Genomic DNA, 22,789 nt, shown 5'->3' on the forward strand with positions numbered 1-22,789 from the left:
GTGAAAATTACTCAACGGAAACAAAGAGAAAATTCCAAGCTTTTCTTTTACATTATTTGCTTAATCCATGGAAAATAATAAAACATTAATTATTAAAAAGAAATGACTCCTGAATTTTCCCTTCAAATGTTTCTCTTTTTTATAGTCCATTTATATTTATAGAATTGAATTTAAACTCAATACGTTTAAATTTCAGGATTTTATCATTTCAAAACTTTATGTTATTATAATTTTTAAATAAAATAACATGTATTGAGAGACCTCATAGATAATTTTTGTCGTTTTCATTGTTTTATTTTGGAATATCAAATTCTTAAGGGGTAGTTTGGTATCCGAAATGAAATAAGTAAGGCTATTCTATGAAATTATTTTATACACCTTCTATATAAGATAATAATACTACAATAAAATAATTTTGAGATTAATTAATACCTTAAATCAAACATTGTATAAAATTAATCTCAAATTTTATTTCAAAATTACTGTCTTATTTCACATACGAAATAACTCCTTATGATACTCTCTAACTTATCACAAAACTAATAATCAAACGTTAAAGAAATACAATACTAATTTTTTTATCCTAAATTTTGTTCAACATAAACACCTCTTTTTATTCTTATGCCTAAGCCTAACTAATATTCAAAAAAGGAATATTAACGAAATTAGGGTAAGGGCTGAAGATTAGACAGAAAACAGCTTTTACTAGGTAAGCTGATCCTTTGACTTCATCCATCACCGTTAAAAGCCAAATATGTCTATTGGCTGGACCCCACGTTACCACATATTTATATTATATTATCCCAATTTGATTTAACTTAATTAATTAATTTACTACTTTTTCAATTTTAACAATAACTTAATTAAATTAATTTACTACTTTTTCAATCTAACAATAATGTCCACTATTAATTTGATATAAGAATTAAGGAGTAATTAATGATAGAGGTAGTTTTATCAAAATCACTCATATTAAATATAACTCAGCTAAACATTAAAAAATAATATAATGGATAAGTAAAAATGGTAAATTATTCATTGGTTTTATAAAAGGGATAAGCATGATTAAATATCTCAAATAATATAGTGGATAAGTAAAAATGAGTGGAAAAAGTAAAATACACACACCAATTAAGAAACTACTAAAAAATTAAAGAAATATTTTTACTAACTTACTTATAATTAAAGGAAAATTAATTAATGATTCTTGATTATGTAAATAAGATTTATTTTAAAACAATAAAATTACTTTTTTCTTAAAACTCTAAAACACAACTAATTAGAAAGTATATGGTGGGGTTTTGTGTATGTAAAAGTCAATGTCATTTTCTTAGTGTTTGTTTAGAAGGGAAAATTATAAATAAAAAATGTCTAACATATACATACTGCCATCAATCTAGAGAGAGGAGAGAGAAAGAGAGCATTGGTGTAATCAATAGAGGTATGCTTTTGGGCTCAGAACTGCAATTAATGCGCCTTTCATTTTGAGACTGTTGCTTTTAATTTGGCTTTAACCCAAAGAGAAAAAAGGAAAAAAATAAGCCTAGTGAGAGAGATAATAATATTAATATGGGAGTGTTTTTTTTCTTGTTTTCTTTCTTTACAACTCTACTTTCAGGTGTCTTTGATTGAGGAGTTGCTGGAAGATTATTTTTTTTTGGAGGTGTAGATTCTTCTTGTTCAATCTTTGTTTGGCATAATTTCTTCTCTTCTATATCTACATATATCTGCACTTTTGGGTGTCTTTATTTTGTGTCCATTTCTTGGGGATCTGCTTTCTTGCTTGCTTTTGGGTCTTGGGGTTTCTTCCAATTTCATTCAACTGGTTGACTTTCGATTTGGACGTTGTGGGGTTTTACAAAAGTCGAGTCTTTGAGTATTGTGGATCTTAACTTCATTCTGGGTTTTCTTTCTTGTGTTCTTCCTTTTTTTCTTCCATCTCTAAAATGTCAATATGAATTTCTAGATTCTTGATTCTTTGAATTTCTCACATCAAGAAACTGAAATTGATTGAGAGGGAGTGATTCAGTCAAAGATTATTTGGGTCGTCTTTTTTTACAAGGTGGGTTGTCTCAATTTTGGAGTGTGAATCTTGAAAAAAAAAAGGTAAAAATTAGGGTTTCTTTCATCTGGTCCATTCTGTATTTTTTTAATCAATTCTTTTGATACTAGTATCTGGTCTTTTGTGTTTGAACGGTTTTGTTAAAGTTAATGCTTTGGGACTTTCCCTCCTTAAGTTAGGGGCATTTGATTTTTGAAAGCAAAGGTTTGATTCTGGGGATGCTTTTAGCTTGATTCCTTTGCTTTTCCAGAAGTTAGGGTTTGTGACTAAGCCATCTTTTTCTGGGGTTTAGTGATAGATGGGGTAAAAACTCTCTCTTTGTCTTTCTTTGGTGAAGCTTTGTTCAGTCACTCTCTTTTTTGGGTTCTCTCTGTGATTGATTCAACTAGGGGGGAAAACTTCCCACACAAAGAAAAAGCTCTAATGCATCTTTCACTATGGAAGCCAATATCTCACTGTGCTTCTCTAATCTTGGACAAAAAGAGCAGAAAGAGAGATGGGTCTAACCATACCAATGAAGAGATCAAGAAAAACCCATCTGCTCTGAAGAAGTTGCAAGAGCATAAGCTCAGGGAGGCTCTTGAGGAAGCATCTGAAAATGGGTCTCTTGTTAAATCCCAAGATGTGGACTCCCTGTCAGCACAGAACCAAGATGAGGGATTGGGCCGATCCCGGTCACTCGCTAGGCTACATGCCCAAAAAGAATTCCTTAAAGCCACTGCTCTTGCTGCAGAGCGCACTTTTGAATCTGAGGAATCCATTCCCGAGCTGGAGGAAGCCTATTCCAAGTTCCTGACCATGTATCCAAAGTACAACTCCTCAGGGAAGATTGATGAGCTAAGGTCAGATGAGTACTCTCACCTTTCTGGCTCTATACCCAAGGTATGTCTTGACTACTGTGGGTTTGGGTTGTTTTCATTTCTTCAGAGTGTTCATTACTGGGAGTCATCTACATTTAGCCTGTCTGAGATTACTGCCAATTTGAGCAATCATGCTTTATATGGGTGTGCCGAAAAGGGCACCGTGGAACACGATATTAAGGCTCGGATAATGGATTACTTGAACATCCCTGAAAATGAGTATGGTCTTGTTTTTACTGTTAGTAGGGGCTCTGCTTTTAAGTTGTTAGCTGAATCATATCCTTTCCAAACAAACAAAAAGTTGTTGACTATGTTTGATCATGAGAGCCAATCAGTTAACTGGATGGGTCAGTGTGCCAGGGAGAAAGGTGCCAAGGTTTATAGTGCATGGTTCAAATGGCCTACCCTCAAATTATGTTCAACTGATTTGAGAAAGCAAATTTCAAACAAAAAGAGGAGAAAGAAAGATGCAGCTACTGGTCTCTTTGTTTTTCCAGTACAATCTAGAGTTACTGGTGCAAAGTACTCCTACCAGTGGATGGCACTGGCACAGCAGAATAATTGGCATGTGTTGCTTGATGCTGGTGCTCTGGGTCCAAAAGACATGGATTCCCTAGGATTGTCTTTATTTCGACCGGACTTTATAATCACTTCATTCTACAGGGTGTTTGGTTATGACCCAACTGGATTTGGATGTCTTCTGATCAAGAAGTCTGTGATGGCAAGCCTTCAAAATCAGTCTGGGCATGCTGGGTCTGGTATAGTGAAAATTACTCCTGTTTTCCCCTTGTATTTGAGTGATTCAATTGATGGTTTCCCTGGATTGGCTGAGGACGATGAAGCCGGAGAGAACAGTGAAGTTAATGCTGAAACTCGGCCAGGATCTCAGTTGCCAGCCTTTTCTGGTGCATTCACTTCTGCTCAGGTAAGGGATGTATTTGAGACAGAGATGGAGCATGACAACAGCTCTGATAGGGATGGAGCAAGCACGATATTTGAAGAGACTGAAAGCATTTCTGTTGGAGAGGTCATGAGAAGTCCAGTCTTTAGCGAAGATGAATCATCTGATAACTCCCTGTGGATTGACTTGGGTCAGAGTCCTTTGGGTTCTGATGGTGCTGGGCAGTCTAACAAACAAAAGATTTCCTCTCCAGCACCCCCATTTTGGTTTGCTGGCAGGAAGAATAATAAAAGGCTCTCTCCCAAGCCTTCGAAGATGTCAAGCAGCCCATTGTATGACAGAGAGTTGAATCCAGGGCGCCATGAAGACAACCATGTGCTATCATTCGATGCAGCTGTTCGGTCGGTGTCTCAAGAATTGGATCACTTCAAGGAGATTCCTGAAGAAGACCAGTTTGATAAGAGAAGCCCTGCTTCAAGAGAATTCAGAGAGATTGAGGAAGAACCGGAGACCAGTAAACCTGCTCACACATTTGATTCTGGTCTGGGCAACTCAATTTCAATTTCTCGGCATCAAACCCTTGATAATGGATCAGCCTCTGAGATATGCCCGGAGATCAAAGAGAGTGCTATAAGAAGAGAAACTGAAGGTGAGTTCAGGTTATTGGAAAGGAGAGAAGGAAACAGATATGCAGGTGGTAGATTTTTTGGTATAGATGATGCTGATCATGGAAGCAGGGGAAGACGTGTATCCTTCAGCATGGAAGACAACCGCAAAGCTCGTCTGAGTCACACACTTGAGCATGGGGAATTGTTAGCAACAAGTTTGGATGATGACGAGTTCATTAGTGATGGCGATTATGATGATGGACAAGACTCCGACAGGAGAGAGCCCGAGATAGCATGCAGGCATCTTGATCACATTAACATGTTGGGTCTCAATAAAACAACTCTCCGGCTAAGATATCTCGTCAATTGGCTAGTTACCTCATTGCTTCAGATAAGATTTCCTGGTTCAAATGGGGAAGACAGTTCACGACTTGTTCGCATCTATGGTCCGAAAATCAAATATGAAAGGGGCGCAGCTGTTGCATTTAATGTGCGAGACAGAAACAGGGGTCTTGTTAGTCCTGAGATAGTTCAGAGATTGGCTGAGTCACATGGTATTTCTCTGGGCATTGGTATCCTAAGTCACATACGGATCTTAGATAACCCAAAACAGCAGCAACGGTCTCTGAGTCTTGATGACACTACCCTTTGCAAACCAATGGAGAATGGCAAGTATGATGGTAGAAGTGGGTTTGTGAGAGTCGAAGTTGTTACTGCTTCACTTGGCTTCCTCTCTAATTTTGATGATGTCTATAAGTTGTGGGCTTTTGTGGCTAAATTTCTTGACCCTGGTTTTATTAAAGAAGCTGGACTCCCGCCTGTTGCAGAAGACGTCGAGTCATGAAGCTACTAAAGGAAGGCTGAATTAGTAGCTGCTTGCTCCTAATACAAGAAGCAGGAATCTATCACCAACAGTGGGTTGAAAATCTGATGAAAGTTGCAAGAGAAACAATGAAAAGGTCTTGGTTGTATTCTTCTGGCCCCTCTGTTTCTTTGATGCATGCGGGAGAAATTTTTTTATTCTTGTCTTTAATTGCTTGAATGTTTCTTCTTTACCTTTTTGGAGTTTCCTGTAGAGTTGGGAGTTAGAAATTTGTATTTTCTCAGGTAGTCATGAATCATGATGAACCAAAGCAGTTATAAGCCAGGGGTTTTATGATATCCCCTTCCACCATTTGCCCCTCTTGCTTCTCAGCTGTGTATAATGATCATTCATGCTTTTGCTCAGGCTATTAAAGAGTGCCTTGTCCTTTGTTCTTGTTATCAGCATAATTTTGTGGAAAAAGAATTATTCATACTGCCCAGTTTCCCTTGAATGATTTTGATACCCTTTGGATGTTGAAGTTCATGGTCACTTTACCATATTCCAAGTTGTTTAATCAAGTAATTACCTTGAGAGAGTTGTGCTTATCTCAATAATCGGCTCAAAAACATCTCTTGGATTAATACAGAACTGATGTTATTAGGCTGTCATACATCATTTTTTTGTTTGTTTGTTTATATTACTATTGATTTTGGATGATGTTAATTTCAAGATTTACATGAGAGATTGAAAATGATTGCCATTTTTGACAAGATCATTCTTTTAAACATTGTTTGACTCGAGTGTTTTATATCCAGATATGATAAGCATCTAACTTAAGTATGCTTTAGCTTCTCTTGTACATTCTCAATGCCCCTTGTTCTCCCACTAAATAAACCATAGAGAAAAGCAGTGGTATGATTTGAAGTAAATGGGACCTTCAATTATCAGTAATGCTTAATTATTGTAGCTGGGCCACCACCCATTGAGTTTTGTTTGCCACACAGATAATACTGAGTGAGGTCTTATATCATTGTAGTACTGATCTTTTTCTTTGAGTTTTGTAGATTCTGCTTTTCCCTTAGATGGAGGTCCCAAAAATTGAATGGGACCTTGCCAAAAAAAGTACCTTTCTTTGATGGAATAATTGTGTTTGATTGACTGAAATGTCTCTTCTCTTCATCGTCAGATATAAAAACGAAACTGCCCAATGTTACATGCAAACCATTTATCCTATCAATAATATAATTCAATACATGTCAATCAGTCATAATGTCTTGTCTCAAATATATTTAAGATAGATTAAACTAGTTGTATGAATTATAAATAGTCAATTTGCTCTTTACAAGTTTATTTTATTCAAATACTACTAAATAACTTATTATCTAATGCAAATAAAAAATTATATTAACTAGTTTAGTTCTTTACTGACTATACTTAAAGAGTTTCGGATTCACAAATTATGACTATTTTTATATTTTACCAACAAATGGAAATCATCCACAACAATTATTTGACTTGTTTTTTTGTAATTGGTATTTAAAAATAATCTAATCAAAATCGGTAGTGTGTGTATAAATCCTTCCTAATATGTTGTATTCAGTTATCTGTTTAATTGTTATTAATCTGGTTTTGTGTATCGTCTCAAAGAAAAAAAAGACACAATGATAGTAAAGATGTAGCCACGTCAGACAAAGAGGTTGACAGAATTTGGTAACTAACTTCGTTGAAGAGACATTTTCATATTTGGAAGGTTAGTTGAAGCGTTGACAAATTTAGACACACTAACAAAATCCAAGTGGCACCAGCAATGTGTATTCCAGACTTAACTACTCACCACTCACCATTATCTTTAGCAATAAGATTAATACACAATTTTCATCTTAATCTCTTCAACAACAAAATCCAAGTGGCACCAGCAATAAGATTTTTTTCATATGTTTGTTTATTTTTTAATATTTTAAACCCCTTAATTCTGATTCTTCCGTTAACATATGGACAATTGAAAAAAAACAACGTAACTTATTTTTCTTTTGTGAATCCAAAGGGATGTATTCCATAAAGTTAGTCAACTTTATTGACAACTAGGCAATACTCTTGAACGCAATCAGACCAAATCACTTCTTAACAAGTCTTGTCATTCATCAAAAACAAGAGCCACCGCGCTTTTCAATAAGAACAACTCTAATAAGTTGGACAAGAATGTGGCAAGTAAAGACTAGAGGAGATTCTCCTCATGGAGAACACCTTTGCTGTAAAGGGCAAGATTAGTAGGAATATTCGTTAACTGCTTACTACAATCTGGCTACATATGGAAGGTGAAAAAATAAGTTTGAGATCACATGGTACATAAGCTTTTCTACAATACATGAAATTAATAAACAGGGCGAAAATAGCTATGATTCCATCATCTTAATAAGGAAAGCTGTCTCCAGCGCTGACTCCTTGCAGTGCAGGTATCGATTTTCTTCAACTATATCAGCTGTCAAATTAAGTAATACTGGATGTTTAGGATCATAGATGGAACATTCACGCACCCGAGCAACATATTTTGCAGCTTCCCACACTCCAAACCTGAAAAATCATGCAAGATTATTGGGAGGCCCTTACAACACAATGAGCTGCAATTATTCAACACAAACCTATGCAATTATTCACTTAATTAATGACTTTGGAGCAATTCTTGGTAACCCATGTAAATGGATGATGATGGTTCCAGTCTATTTACACCTTGGAATAATTCTTGGTGGATCAGGTTCATTATAATACATGGTCCATCCTAGTTGTCGATCATAGCACTGTAGCACATGAGCGGTGCTACAAGGAAAAACACCTAATATGGGTGGATAATATTGGAGCTTGTTTAGCACTCGTTCCACCTAGAATTATCAGATGCAGAGTAATCACACTGTAAGCTCGGAAAGTAAATATCAAGGGGACAATCAACCAAGCTGGTAAGCAAATGATTTTCCAGGGATGACCGCAGAGTGATGATCTCCAAGTAAAAAGTTAAACTAAAAGCAAAGTCCCATTATAAGATGGAGTGACTCCTATAGTTTGTTGTAAATCAAACTTAAATTGATAGGGTAAAAGACATGGCTTTAGACAATGACCATATATTAGTCACCTTGACAAGAAGGTTTAACAAGCCAGAGGAAGTCATTCAGCCAGCAAAAAATTAGACCTTACCGTGTGTTGAATGAAGATGTCACCAGAATAGCTGGATATAAAATATCTTTTTGAATGTTATCGTAAGGTGAATATTTGCGGATTGCCTGAAAGTCAGTAATGTCTCCGGGGTACCCAAACTCATCATAGTCAGCAGGTGTAAGCGGTAAGATTGGATTGAGGAGAGTGTTTGTTGGATCCAAAAATGGTACCTGTAAAAAAGGTAGTCAACATTTTCACTAACATCAAAAGAGAGGATAAAATAAAAGCAGAGAATTTAGTAATAGTTTTTCTTTGTTTTTCCATCCTTTCCTCTCCTTGTTGGGATGGGCTTTGGGGGACATTAGAAAGACTAAGGATAAGAAAGATTTTAAGGATCCATAAATGCAATAGCACATTCAGAGTTTTTGGCAGACCTCCAAAACTGCTGCCCGCAATAGACTTGGGCAAGAATTTATAGCTGAAGCCACCAATAGTCCCCCAGCACTGTAACCCCACCCAGCGAGCTTGTTATCTTGCACAATTTCCCTCTCAATTAGGAATTTAGCACAGGATATGTAATCATAAATGGAATTGATCTTCTTTGTCCGCCTGCCATCATGGTGCCACTTTTTCCCCCCACCTCCTCCACCTCTGAGAACAAGACAGTAAAAAGGTCATGTCAAGCACTAGTCATTGACATATCAACATAACAATATAATCTGTCTTAACTTCATAGGAATAGGATATCTATAAGATATGGACTAGCACCATTATAGAGAAAAAAGTAATTTTAGAGCTACATTACTAAATTGGACAAAGAAAGAAAGAACCTGACATCAGCATATGCAATTACCCAACCACGATCGAGAAGGCTTTTTAACTCACTGCGCCATCGTTTGTCCAGTATCTCTCCATAAGCTCCATGTCCATGAAGTAATCCAGGATTCTCAGCTTGCGTTTTCCTCTTTGGAGAATAGACAACAGTCAAAGGAACAATAATCCCATCATAAGACATGACATTGTGAACTTCACAGGCATAGAACTCAGAAAGATCATTCCATGTAGAATGATTTTCAGGATTGACTTCGTTATTAGAGCCTGAATTCCTCGCACTCTGAATAAAACTAGCTGAAGATGATGTTCCGTACAACACTTTTGTTCTTTCATGAAGCAAGTTTTGCTGCTGTACTATGTTCCATTTTCCATTTGATAAGTCATAATCGACAACTGCATCAGGCATCTATAAACAGTGTAAATTTTAGTTAAAGAGTGCGATTTGGGGTGCAAAGTGACCTTATACAATAAAATATGTGAAATAAATTAATAGAAAAGGTGACAAGTACCTACCAAAGGGGATGATATTGTGAATCGCATTGTTGAGGAGTAGAAGTCATAATTAGTTCCAGGCTTAATTTGAGAGACATTCTTTGGAAGAGACAAAGACTGTGGACTGAGCTCTTTGAGCTTAATCTCTTCCTGTCCAGGAAAAATTGGATAAGAGAAAGGGAAGGAGGAGTATAACAGTTGTAAGCAATTCATGAGAAACACACACTGCTGGTCAAAGACAACTATTAAGAGCAAAAAAAGAGAAAAACAGGCAAAATGTCCATTTCAAGCAATAAATGCACATCACGTCGCAAAACTTATGAGTAAAAAGCTATAATGTAAAATGTGTTTCGAACTTATTTCATGACTCAGTAGGTTGCCTAAATGCTGGTTCATTAATTTTGGCACAGAGCAACTAAAGGGAACACAAATATCTAAAACAAATGTTGCACTTATAAATAGCAACTTATAAACAGTCTCTATGGGCTGTTTACTTCTTTGTAAGGGTAGAGGGAGGATGGGTTGATCATCAAGGTTTTGCTTGTTTAAGGTTTCTGCAGCAACTATACGCTACAAAAGAATTAATCTAAACTAAAATTTATAGAGCAGCGGAAATCTTACACAAGCAAAGTAAATAACTTCAGGTTGGAAAAACAGAATAAGTTATCAGAAGTAAAAACCAGGACCAAAATAAGTTATTACCTTCATACTTGGCAGAGGAAGAGAAATGGGACAAAGTCTAAAATTTCGTTTGTCCCGCATAATGAGCACCAAGTGTTTGTCACTGAAATCGACGTCTTCAATTATGAACTCCGAGTCATCACTGAATATATTCTGCATACTTGATGAGAAAGCTATGAGCCAAAGGTCCCATCATGAATGATTATTATGCTTTTCAGATGAAAGGTTATTCAACTAGAAGAAGGTTAGATGACAGTTGGCATGGGAGGAGAGACATTTAGAAGTAAACATGATAAGAGTCTCAATACAATACAAACTCACCTCCCACTTCCTTTTGTTCAGTGAGCAGTTAACTGGACTACGTAAAAGATAATGGTGATCAACTAATTGTCCATTTTTAGCCGCATCAGTAAATAGGTAAAGATACCCTTGGTGATGCTCGACAACACAGTGGGCTTGAGCCTCACATTCCCACACAGGTATCATACCAGACAAAGGATCAGCAGCATCTATCAGAAAAATCTAAAAACTAGTCATTGACATAAAATTAGACTAACATCAAGTGATATAAAAATTAGAAAGCTTGATAAAGTATCACCTTAGATGATGTAGTTGAGAATATATGTACTGTTAGAAACTGGAAATCCTTAGTACATCTTATGTTTACATAGCCATTCTCGCTAGGCTCTTCTATAAGCAACACGTCATCTTGTTCAGACCCAATCATACTACAGTAGATTCTGAAAGAAGAATTGGAAACAACTGAGATATCTGGAGTACGTCAAAAAGAGTCTTTTAACCAAATAAGTAAATTACCAACCTATAAGGCCTCTTACAGTGATCAGTGACAACATAGAGTAATGCTTGTCCATCTTTCCCCCAAGCTATGTTTGAAACCCGATCTGCTTGGGGCTTACCACATAGCGAACCGAAATTTAAGTCTCGCACAGACAATTTAAAGCAATCGTTATCCTTATCATACATTGTGTATGCTAGATATCGGTGATCAGGGGACACTTCTGATAATTCTTCATATGCATAACCTGTAATTTAACAAAGGAAAGGGTTATACAGTATGAGTAAAAAGAACCATAAAATTAGCAACCACTACTACTGCACCAAACCTCAACTCCAAACTAGATAAGGTCAGCTATATAAGTCCTCAACAAACATTCCACTCTGTTTGAAAATCAACATAAAATAAGGTAGTAAGAAACAAGCAAAACCTCCAAATCTTTCAGCTTCTTCATTGTAGTCAAGAAGCTTCTGTTCAATTCTCTTCCCCGAAGTAAAATCGAAACCTGCTGAAGGAGATTTATTGGAAATGAAATCTTCATTCGCCCGTGCTAACCTTCTACACAGCACTGGATACTGCTTCCCTTCTTCCACTCGCCTATAGTACAACCTGCGGCGACCAATATCCACCTCCATAGAGTAAACACAATTATCACATTTCAGAATCCAAACAACAACCATAGTACAATACAACAACAAAAAATGTGGGGATCTAACGGCAAATAAATATCTCAATAAATAAGAACAACAATTACTATGCTTCAATTCTAAACTATGAATTCTGCTCGATTCTAACAAGGAAATTAAACGGACGAATACCAAGGACCCCAACGAAGGGGAGGTGTGGAGAGTTCATTTGACAAGCGAGAGCCCATTTCCGACTGAAGTTTGGACTGGAGGCGTTCGGTATCGGACATAACAGCTTCAATGTATTTCTCCTCTTGTTCCATGTACACATCCATATGGCGCATGGCTACTTTGTCATTGAGCTGTGACATCCAGCTGTAAGGGTCCTCCCATGACTCGCCGTGATGGGTGAAAGTCACCGGCTTTTTAGGAGGTTTTGGAGGAGTTGGTGGTGCTGGCGGTGGTTGAGGCTTCTGCGGCTTGTAATTTGCACAGAAGATGGAATGGATAAGCGGCGTTATACGGCGGTGATTTAGCTGATTGTGGCGGAAAAAGCTCAAGAGGTGGCGCATGGTGGTGGCGGAGAAATTGGGGTTCAGGGTTTAAGCACTATATCACCATTTTATTAAATTGAATACAAAAGGACCAGAATGCCCTTCAATTAATTTTTTATCAGAAAATGCTCATGAAGTATGGAGTCTTCGCCTTATTCATTTATTTATTTTAATTTTTTTTGCTAGATGGACTTCACATTACAACAGGAAACTCAAAAAAAAAAAATCCGATTCAAATTTCAGTAGAGACAAACCAATAAAGGTTGATTTCTTTATATCTATCTATTTGTTTAATATTTGAAGGATAGAGTTATTTCACGTAATTATGAAATAATTAAGTTGCAGTCATTTTATTTTTTTCTGTTGATGAAATAGTTGATATTTGATGAAATTTGGTTTATCAAAAGGAGAGAGAATAACGTTGGTTTAGATTTTATCAATTAGCTGACTATTTTCTATTACACTTGCGCTCATGAAGACTTCTTTAACATTTTTACGATTGTTTGATTTGCTCGAACATTTTATGTGTAGTATTTTCATAGTATTTACCAAATATCTTTCATTAAGATATATAGTTTTCACAACTCCTAAAGTACTTGACTTGAAAAGGCACATAAAATGATTACTTCATAGAATAAACTTGTTGAAATCTCAGAGATTAACATTGACAAAACAAGAAAACATAATAATTGGAGTAGGTACTTTTAGTTTGTCCAGGACTGAAATCTGAAGCACATAACAAACTTAAGTCTCAAAAAACAAATCAAACATGTAAAGGTAAATAAACATAGGAGTAGCAAATCTAGAGTGGTCTCATGATCTCATTCTCAACAGGATATATGTAAACATCTAAAATAACTGGCTTTGAGTCGTGTTTTCCTCCTTGAGCAAGCTCGAATACACAAATATCGAACTCCTCCAAATCATTATCCATTGCAAAATCATCCCAACCTGACTGAATCACCAGTCCTTCCATTCTGCAACGAATTGAGGCCGACCACGTTCTTCCACTTGAAGGGATTCTCAGAGTAATCGTCTCAGATTTCTTCTTCATGTTCTTTTGTGCCCATTCCTTTGGGAGTTTCTGGTATTCAACAAACAAGATTAACCAAAATAAGCACAGGACTATTAGCTAAGGCTTTTGCTAGTATATTATATGGTACTAATGTGAATATGCAGAGATAAATCAACAGTTGTGGCATGAACATTACACAATTACTTCAGCTAATGTTATTATAAACAGAAAGGACTTAACTTGTATATACTTGCGATGCAAAGAATATTTACGCTATCCTGTATTGTATTCTAATTTATTGTTGTCAGAGGCAGATTCAAGATTTGAATTTTATGGGTTCTCTGCTTCTCGCAACCTCATTGCAACCAAACCCCTAATCCATTTATGCTATTACATTCACAAATCATTAAATGTACATATATATCAAATTTTTCAACATATATAAGAGGATCTAAGTTAAGGCTACTAGTTTGAACTTTAGAAAATACCAGTTGACCCATGTAGACATGTGTGGGCTGCATTGTCATCAGAAGAGAAGGCACGGAAGATGTGTGTCTTGAGGCCAGTTGATGAACTTTCATCTTCTCTTTCTCCGGAACCCGGCGTCTGTTTGAGAACATAGGCCTTTTTTCCTCTGAACTAACAATTTTCCCAAATCAGAATCCAACAATGTAGATAAACTTCAAAGAATAAAAGTGCAGCTGAAAGAAGAGGTAAGTAAAACTTAACCAGGTTCAACATTTTTCTTGCGAGACGAAATAGGTGTACACTTCCTTTTCCTATTGTCCTGCTTGGCTACCAAGATTTTCTTCATTTTCTTCCCTTTACTAGACTGAAGTGACTGGAACTGATACTGTTTTCCACGCGACGATTTGCGCCCTCTCGTAGGCTCTTGTATATTTTCCTCCTCATCCGTATCATCATCATTTGAAGTTTCATCTTCACTACTCTGTTGCTCAGTTGTATGTTCATCTGTTACTTCATCTGGATGTTTACAAGGGTTCCTATTTTTCTTGACAAAGAAAGTAGTCTCTTTTTCACAAGCACTTGCATCAAAAATCATGACATCAAAAGCTGAAAAACCATCCATTTTGAACACCAACATATCAGCATCTTCCAAGCAATGATCTTTGACAAATACTTCCCAGCCATTACAGAAAACATAATCATCCTCCTCTGTTCTAACAACTTCAACTAACCATGTATTGCCACTTGGACCTGTTAGAATCTTCTGGCCTAACAGTTTGTGACTGTTCTTAAAACAAGTCACAAACTTTTGTGGAATGCGCTGCATTAAAGAATTCAAATGTATCAGCTATAAATTCTTAAGTAGATCAAAATTTAAGAAATCTGAGAGAACTTACCAATCTACGCCTGAAATCATTGATCATTATCTTGAAAAACTTGTGTTGTTTGTCAAACTCTTCCCAGTACTTTTGTTTCTCAAGAACTTTGCATCTTTCACAGATGGTAGCCATTCTCTTTCAACAAATTTTTTGAGTAAGAAAAAATGTTTTGAAGGATATGAGAGTTAAAATTAATGGACCACTATTTAGGGGGTGTTTGTTGGTAGAATCATTTTTACGTCTCATACTAATAAGCTACCATTTCTAGTTTATGTTGAAATCTCTTTACAGCTTTGCAGAGCCCAGTATTGCCTTAAGAGTACAAAGAGTCAAACATGGCTCGAATTAGAAACTGGCACTTCATATGAAAGGAACTTATTTTGTTCCTTATTTCATAAGGGGAGCACCATTTCAGAATTTGCCATATGATACAAATGGAAATTCAGAGTTTTCATCTCTGATTTTATCTTTTGCCTTATGAGGAAGTATTAGATGGCTTTGATCATAAAGAGGGGTTAAAGTTTTCACATTATACTTTAATTTTAATGCCAATAGTACTCATCTTCGTAAAGAAGATTTTGACGTGTTAAGCAATAACACTGGTTTAAATTAGTCTCTTCTTGGCTATAATAGGTGAACAGATCAGTTGCAGTGAGACTAGCAATTCTTGGCTATATGTGATTGGATCAAAACAAATTAACTTAAGGGCCATTTTGGATATGATTTAAAGTCAGAAATTTTATTTGGACATACAATTTTTTAATTTCTTAAGTTGGTATTTCTTTTCTCATAAAAATGAAAACCTCGCAATTTATGAAAATTATCAAAAATTTAATTAGCAAGCATTTTCCACTCTAATTTGATTAAATACTATATTCTACAATTTCATCACCATCACCGAGGGCTACATACTACAGTATATTACAAAAAATTGCCAAGAAAAAGTTATATATTTCTTGTTCTTTAATTGCACAAAAGAACCTACCAGATTAGCCATTTACAAGCCTATTCTGTTAAAATAAGTGATTTTACTCATCCATTGGCAAACGCCTCAGTCATCTGGTCGTCAACTCTGCTTTGTTCTCTTCTTTTACCAACATATCAATATCTACAAGTAACACATCTTATGGACATAACTTTTCTTTCAAAAAAGAATACTTTTGAAGCTCTCATGTGTTCAAGGTGAGAAAGAACTTGCATCAGTGCTATAAAATGAGTACTCACTCAAGCTGAAGTTTAACCGCTCTTCGTCCCACTTGATTATCTCCCTTGCATACTTGAGCGATTCATCCACCGTTTTTGGCTCTAAACCTTTCACTAGTGAAACATACAGCTTCTTGTTAGTGAGAGAAGAAAAGAGCCTCTTGAATTTTACTGCAACATGATGAAATGCCAACTGGCCCACAGAGGGGCTATGGTTGATGCTGCTGGAGTTGCTATTGGAGCGATGACGACTTACGAGCGGATGAAAATCGTCAAACCATTCACATTTAGTCAAAGGAACACGTTCTAACTTCTCCTCAAACGAATCAAACTTATTTAGTAAGACAAGAAAGTCCATCTGATCAAAGGTTGGATGAGTCGCGATGCTCTCGAAAAGTTTCTTGGTTAATAGCATCTTGTTCACTTTCTCCCCAGTTTCATCAACAACATATTCATCATAATCACTCAAGGCAACACAGAAAATAACCACACGAACATCTTCAAACATCTCAATCCACTTGCAATTTTCAATGAACCCCCTTGCCTGTACTCTTATCAGCTGAAATCTGAGTACCAGGAAAAAAAAAATGTTTTAACAATGCCTCTACGTAGTCTGTAAATGACAGGGGTTATAATAACTTTATTTCACCCTATTTTCATTTATGAGGATCCTAAAATCAACTATCTGCATAGAAGGGTTCTTAAACACAGACAAATAGAAAAATCAGGAGGATTAGCTACGTGAGAATCCCAGCCCAATGGTTGACTTTCAGTTCTCATATCAAATACTTCTAATGGACCCAAGATTGTTGCACCAGCCATGAGATGGATCCCTTTTTTTTTTACAAGGTAAAAGTACCATGAGATGGATCTCTTTTCCAGTGTAAATGAAATGTGTTTACTATGTTGCACTCCATTCTTGGCTATGATGCTTGGAACCTTCCAAAATGACTGGCCAGGAGCGTGTCGGATACTCCAAAGGTTATGTTTCTTTGGAGGATCCGAGCTACATAGATTCTAGGTCATTCCACACTAGTAAGAGAGTAGTAAGTCAATGAGGCAAAACTCAAAAGTGCTTCCCCATCAAAGGCAGTGCAAGGGTGATAAACCAGATGTTAAGTTTTACTTATCAAAATTATTCCACTTTTCTGTCAAAAAGAAAAGTTTGGGTAATTAGCATTTACAAACCTGAGCACGGAATTAGGGTGATCACTGCTGTCAAGATTATCATAATCTTCTGAATCTGGGAATGAAAAGTCCACACACGAAAGTCCATTGGAAGAAGTAACACCCTCAGCATATAAGATATCCACGTCTGAAGGTTCATAGTCTGTTTTTAAAATATCAACTGCCTGAAATATTTAAACAATAGATGCAGAGATATTTAGCAACAAAATGAAAGATCCTTCCCATCATCTGTAGGAATCAACAAGGAACTCGCAGTTGCATAACCCAACCAAATGCTACTATGTCATCACAAGGTATATTCAAAACTTGGAACAAACAAACAATTAATTCAGTGTCAACCCAATTTAGTTCACTAAAGTACCATAAAAGATAGTAAGAAGCTATACTGCCAGAAAACTTCAAAAACACACCAATTTCAGTTGTTAGCACGGAACCTTAGGTATACACCACTTGGGCATATTTTTTATTAATCCAAAACAAAGAAGCTTCACTTTTCTATTAGGCATACATCTCTCACGGCAGAAATAAATTCAGCTCACCAGACCCTAATAGTTTGGACAGCATAGGTGGAGCACAAATGTGAAAATTGAAATGAAGGAGTTGAAATAGCTGTAGGCTTTGACCCATAAAAAGAAGAATCTAAGACGCAACCCGCACATTCTTCAACCTTCAAATATCGATTGCAAGCAATTATGCATAAATGTGACGTTATCAACCTGTGCAAATTGACCACACGAAATTTTCTTACCCGCTCTAGGAAATAACAAGACATGTCATGAAGCATTTCCAGTTCACTTCTTCGCTTATAAGTTGCCTGGATGGCTGCATCATTCCACAACTCCTCAATTAAAGGAGCATACTCCCGTGTTGCAGCTGGGAAAACGGCTTCTAGATTACCCGTGGCCATTATTTTGAGAAGCCAATCTGAGAATGCTTTCAGTCTACGAGGTATGGAATATACTGTTTTCTTTTCAATCCCAGTGTTATCACCTGATATCATAAGCTACAATTGTTACTTCAGAGGTATATTGAAAGAAATTCAGGTTCACCAAGTAGGCTGAGGGGAAATAAACATGATGGCATGCACATGGTTATTTTTATGGAACGAATTAAAATGAGGAGCCCAAAGTTTGTAAGACCACATGAATATGTTTATAGAATCAATTAAAATGAGGAGCCCAGAGTTTGTAATACCTGTCATTCCAGAGTCACAAGACGAAGAACCCTCTCGCAATTCATGCAAACTCTCTTCCTCAAAGCGCTCACGGCCCTCAAGCAGCACTCCAATGTATCCATACACATTACTTTGGATCAACAGTTTGATGTGTTCTCTCTCATCCTCCGAGAAAGGAACATCCTTGTAAAGAATTTTTGCCTAATTTACCAATCAATAATATTAGAAGCCAAATTAAACAAAGATAATCTGAGAGGGAAAAAACTCAAGGTGCATAATAAGGCAAAATGGGAACTAGCAACTTAAATTGCTAAAAAAAAAAAATACAAGCAAGCAAGAAAAGGGGGGGAATCAATTTGTAGAGCTGCCCAAATATAAATATTTCCTAATACAAAATGTGCCTTATAAGGAACAAAAGCAAGTAATGATACTTCCATTAACACTAAAATCAGCAACATGTGTGAAGTAGATAGGAGCCTCAATCAGAAAGCCAAAGGCTGAATAAAAAATATAACTAGATGGAACAGACAACCCACAAAACAATTAGGTATCACTTTAGAAATTTGAGGTACCATAACAAACACCCACTGCCCCAGAAACACAAAATTTAACCAGTTCTTCACCTCTGTGGCACAACATCTTTGTAATATATAATTTTTCAATATCTTTTAACATCCTACTACCTCATTCCTTCCAATCTATCCAGTAAATATTTTTTAAGATCACAATAAAGGCAAGTCGGGTGCTGCTGAAGCGATTCTTCTTATCAGTCAGGTCAACAGTATAAATAAAGCATCATAAGCCTTTACAAAGAGAAAACTCTATGTAAGACAACATTACAGTAGACCACACAAATATCTAAGTTATACTAAAAAAAAAAAAGACCAATAGCATCTAATTGCTCCCAGACAGAATACAAATGCAACAATGTATAATAATAAGTTAAAACCAGTTTCCTCAAAGAAGTAGGCATAGATACGCAACTATATGATGAGGAAATTACTGCATGTCCACAATACTTGGAACAAGAATACCAAGAAAACAGAAGTTAAGGAAATTTTCCACTTTACTACCGAACTAAAGAAGGATGGATCTCTATATCACTTCCTCAGAGCATGATGGAGGAGTAACTAATGTTTTTTGAAAGAGCAGACATTTCCTAATCTTAACTTAAATCAGGTTAATATAGGATGTTGTGAAACAGGATAATTGAAAGCAAAAAAGCTGGCCATCAGAGTGTTATACGTGTGGAGAGAGAGCATATAAATTATATTTAGCTAAAACAGCAAAGAGCAAGGGCTCAAGGAGTCAGTTCTAACCAGAGAAAATCATTTTGGTTATGCCTCATGTGTTTTTTGCCCTAATTTTATTACTTTATCAGCAAAAAAAAAAAACAGTAGAAAGTTACCTGCTTATAGATGGTGCTAGTACCAGATCCACTATATCCAATCAAAAGTAATTTGTTAAGTGCCCTCTGTTCTAGATAATCAGGTACCACTTGACTAAGCACACTATTAACTTGCTCTCCACAAGTATTAGATGATTTCGAAGGAACTGGAAGAGAGAGTACAGCACAAACCAGCTTCATTCCAGCCTGAAAAGATAAATACTTTCACTGAGCACCAGAAATGGCTGTATGTTTGAGTATGTGAAGTCGAGAAGGAACTCAATCATGGAACATAAATTAGGACAATTTCCATTTCCATATGCTAATTGAAGTTAAACAGGAGCAAACCAGGATAAATTTAATCCTTATTCCGAGCAATGATCCCCAAAAAGCAAAACCTCACTATACCAAGGTCCATTTATATGCAGACTACACTAATTAGAAGCAAAGGAAAAATTTGAAAGATGGATAACAAACTCAAATCGAGCATACAAATCTAACCTTGCCCCATATATATCCTTTGGTATTTTTTTGCCCCTCTTCCTGATATGAACCATCCTCATTCACCCAAAAATGTGGGTTGCCGGCACATTGTACTCCTGCTAACTGTACAAGTATAATCAACAGAGTCAGTCTAAAACAGAAAAAGTGAATGAGTACTGGACCTTGTTTTGCAGCTATCAAAAAATAACCTGTAACATGCGTAGCTCGGATTTGGTGATCTCACGACCATTTATGTAGACCTGAGTGTTTCCATTGCTAGCATTTGGCTTGATGGGACCTCCAGCATTTAAATGAGGAGTGATAATTTGTGAAGGTTTTTGTCCTTCCTGTTATATAATCAACTATTGGATTAAACTTCCAGATTAATGCTCAATGTACAAAACATATCATGAGGAAAAAGAATAAATGATGTCCAGCATGAAATTCTACTCACCTTTCCCCAGAGACCAGAAACTTTGTCATACCAATAATTCCCAGGTTTCAGCTTCTTTGGTGGATTTATGCAGCTCTGCAATATAACAAGCTCTTCAGGAGAAAGAGGTCTTCCATTCACACATACATATTCAGATGGCAACTGATTTACTTCACACAATTTCTCTGCTTTCATGATCTGCCTAATCTCCAAATCATTAAGCAGCCGCTTGAGCATCCTAGAGCATTTCCCCAAGTTGCCTCGCTTTGATTCATCAATTTGATAACTGATGCAGCTGACACACTTTCTTCCCTCTGGCATAGACCCCATTGCTCTAAGCACACAATTACTGCAATATTTGGCATCACAAACAATACATACCTCCTTTTCAGTAAACCTATTTCCTTTACAACAACGATAACACACCCCTTTCTTCACCTTAACTGCAGGTTCTTTCTTTGGTCGAATGACCTCGGGCTCAGCACCACTAACATCTTCATTAATATCTTCATCCTCTGACTCAATATCACAGAATGTCACAACAGGTGCTCGTTTAACATCACAACTAGTTTCATTAAAGCTATCCCCATATTTATGTGAAGAAACACGAGAAGAGGGATAATCAAGACTCAAAATTGACTCATTTGAAGCCCAATCTGGTTGGCTTAAATCATTGAACTCCAAGCTTCTGTCTTTACGACCAGTCGAAGCCCTCATATTGTGTGTACTCCTTGACAAGTCTCTGGATTTCTCAAAACTACTCGAAAATCTGAAAGTGCCAGAACTCCCCACCCTTCCCAGCAATTCATGTGAATGATCACGACTAATGGAGGTAGATGCCAAGTCAGTGGATTCATTGATTAAGCCAGAAAATTCACCTACACTCTCATCACCATTACACCTCTCCAATGGGCTAGAACTACTGGACTGACCTGAAAGACCAGACGCCCTATTACTATGAACTCTCTCCTCAAGTGCAGTAACAGAGCTGGGGGACAATGTAGTCTCTGAGCCTAAAGCTAGTTCTTTGCTAGCAGAATCGTCTTCATCCACCCTCTGAAAAGCTATAACAGATGTGGGAGACACGGTTGATTCCGAACTACGCTTCAAATCTTTAGAAAATCTCTTGGTTATATCTGTAGCTGATATAGGTTGAACAACTGGTAAAGTTAACTTATGGGATAATGGCACCTGTGAAACTACAGTGGCTACCGGAATCCTATCAACATTGATGGGTACTGCCCGTGGAAGATGGTGGGTTATAGGTGGACCATCGTACTCCATAGCAAAGCAATAATCTACTCCATCATCAACCACCGTCGCCAGTTCCGGCGACATTTTGAGAGAAAAAATCAGAGCACCCTCAACAATTAGATGGATAATATCCAATCGTGATGAATCAGCTACACGCCCCCTTTGAAGATTCCAAAAGTACACAAAACCTAGAAATCCGATGCAGAACGCTGAAGTGAAATCCCTCAACAACTATCATACAGTTGTGAAACAGAGAGAACTGAGATGGGTAAGAACTAAAACCCCATCTTGCTGAATCAGTCAAATGACCCCTTTAAGATTTCAAAAATTAACCTAACACAGAAATAGTATGCAGAAATTGAAGCTGACAAGGAAAAGTGAAATCCCTCAACAACTATCACTACTCGTTATTTACAGACCCAAAATACAACAGTAGAAAAAAAAAAGACAAGAAACTGAAATGGGTAATAAGATAAAGACTAAAAATGCAATCTTTCTGTATTCTCTACATGCCCTTTCAAGATTTCAAAACCAACCAAATCCGAGGCAGACCAGCTGTTCAAGAAACTGAAGCTGGCAAAGAAAAGTAGAATAGAAGAAAGAATTTTGAAGAAGAAAGAAACAGAAGGAGAAGACAATGGGAATGGTATTAGGGAAATTCCAAAGCTTGGGATGGAGAAAAAAATGTGTTGGGAAAGTAGAAAAAGTAGGGGGAAAGGGGAAGGGGAAGGGGGTAAGTGGGGAAAAAGACAACAAAGGAGGGGTATCCAATAGTGGTGGACACTGTTGTGTAGTGGCATCTTTTTACTTTTACTCCTTTTTTTTATCTCTTTGTTTGATGTTGCCTTTGTTGAAACTTGAAAGAAAGTTTGCGTATTTGGCTTCGTTTGGTCGATGTTGAGTAGTGCGTGGGAGAGAGAAGAAGAGTACATTGTTTTGG

The 22,789-nt window shown here is 36.7% G+C and overlaps 4 protein-coding genes across 5 annotated transcripts; 1 reads left to right on the forward strand and 3 right to left on the reverse strand.

The window, feature by feature from the left end:
- Positions 1-1,397: 1,397 nt before the first annotated feature.
- On the forward strand, positions 1,398-5,683 carry LOC125847730 (uncharacterized). The gene has a single exon (XM_049527406.1). The coding sequence runs from the start codon at positions 2,486-2,488 to the stop codon at positions 5,273-5,275; it is 2,790 nt and encodes a 929-aa protein (XP_049383363.1). The 5' UTR covers positions 1,398-2,485; the 3' UTR covers positions 5,276-5,683.
- Positions 5,684-7,427: 1,744 nt separating this feature from the next.
- LOC125847731 (uncharacterized) lies at positions 7,428-12,389 on the reverse strand. The gene is made up of 11 exons (XM_049527407.1): positions 12,005-12,389; positions 11,617-11,795; positions 11,211-11,433; positions 10,989-11,130; positions 10,712-10,912; positions 10,412-10,543; positions 9,731-9,859; positions 9,214-9,623; positions 8,818-9,034; positions 8,423-8,613; positions 7,428-7,807 (listed from the first exon to the last, which is right to left on the reverse strand). Exons 1-11 carry the CDS (start codon positions 12,382-12,384, stop codon positions 7,630-7,632), a joined length of 2,382 nt encoding a protein of 793 aa, XP_049383364.1. The 5' UTR covers positions 12,385-12,389; the 3' UTR covers positions 7,428-7,629.
- Positions 12,390-13,073: 684 nt separating this feature from the next.
- LOC125847752 (B3 domain-containing protein REM16-like) lies at positions 13,074-15,180 on the reverse strand. Of its 2 annotated transcripts, none has more exons than XM_049527435.1 (4): positions 14,746-15,180; positions 14,111-14,669; positions 13,870-14,015; positions 13,074-13,438 (listed from the first exon to the last, which is right to left on the reverse strand). In XM_049527435.1, the coding sequence occupies exons 1-4, from the start codon at positions 14,857-14,859 to the stop codon at positions 13,169-13,171; spliced, it is 1,089 nt and encodes a 362-aa protein (XP_049383392.1). In that variant the 5' UTR covers positions 14,860-15,180; the 3' UTR covers positions 13,074-13,168. The 2 variants fall into 2 exon arrangements, with proteins under 2 accessions (XP_049383392.1, XP_049383391.1); XM_049527434.1 differs by having other exon boundaries at positions 13,074-13,450; positions 14,746-15,177.
- A 377-nt stretch (positions 15,181-15,557) lies between these two features.
- LOC125847729 (extra-large guanine nucleotide-binding protein 1) lies at positions 15,558-22,567 on the reverse strand. The gene is made up of 8 exons (XM_049527405.1): positions 20,617-22,567; positions 20,372-20,509; positions 20,181-20,285; positions 19,701-19,886; positions 18,313-18,493; positions 17,867-18,108; positions 17,119-17,282; positions 15,558-16,496 (listed from the first exon to the last, which is right to left on the reverse strand). The coding sequence occupies exons 1-8, from the start codon at positions 21,931-21,933 to the stop codon at positions 15,905-15,907; spliced, it is 2,925 nt and encodes a 974-aa protein (XP_049383362.1). The 5' UTR covers positions 21,934-22,567; the 3' UTR covers positions 15,558-15,904.
- Between the last annotated feature and the right edge of the window lie 222 nt (positions 22,568-22,789).

This window comes from Solanum stenotomum, chromosome 12 (assembly GCF_019186545.1).
Source record: "Solanum stenotomum isolate F172 chromosome 12, ASM1918654v1, whole genome shotgun sequence".
In the NCBI taxonomy this organism is placed as follows: domain Eukaryota; kingdom Viridiplantae; phylum Streptophyta; class Magnoliopsida; order Solanales; family Solanaceae; genus Solanum; species Solanum stenotomum.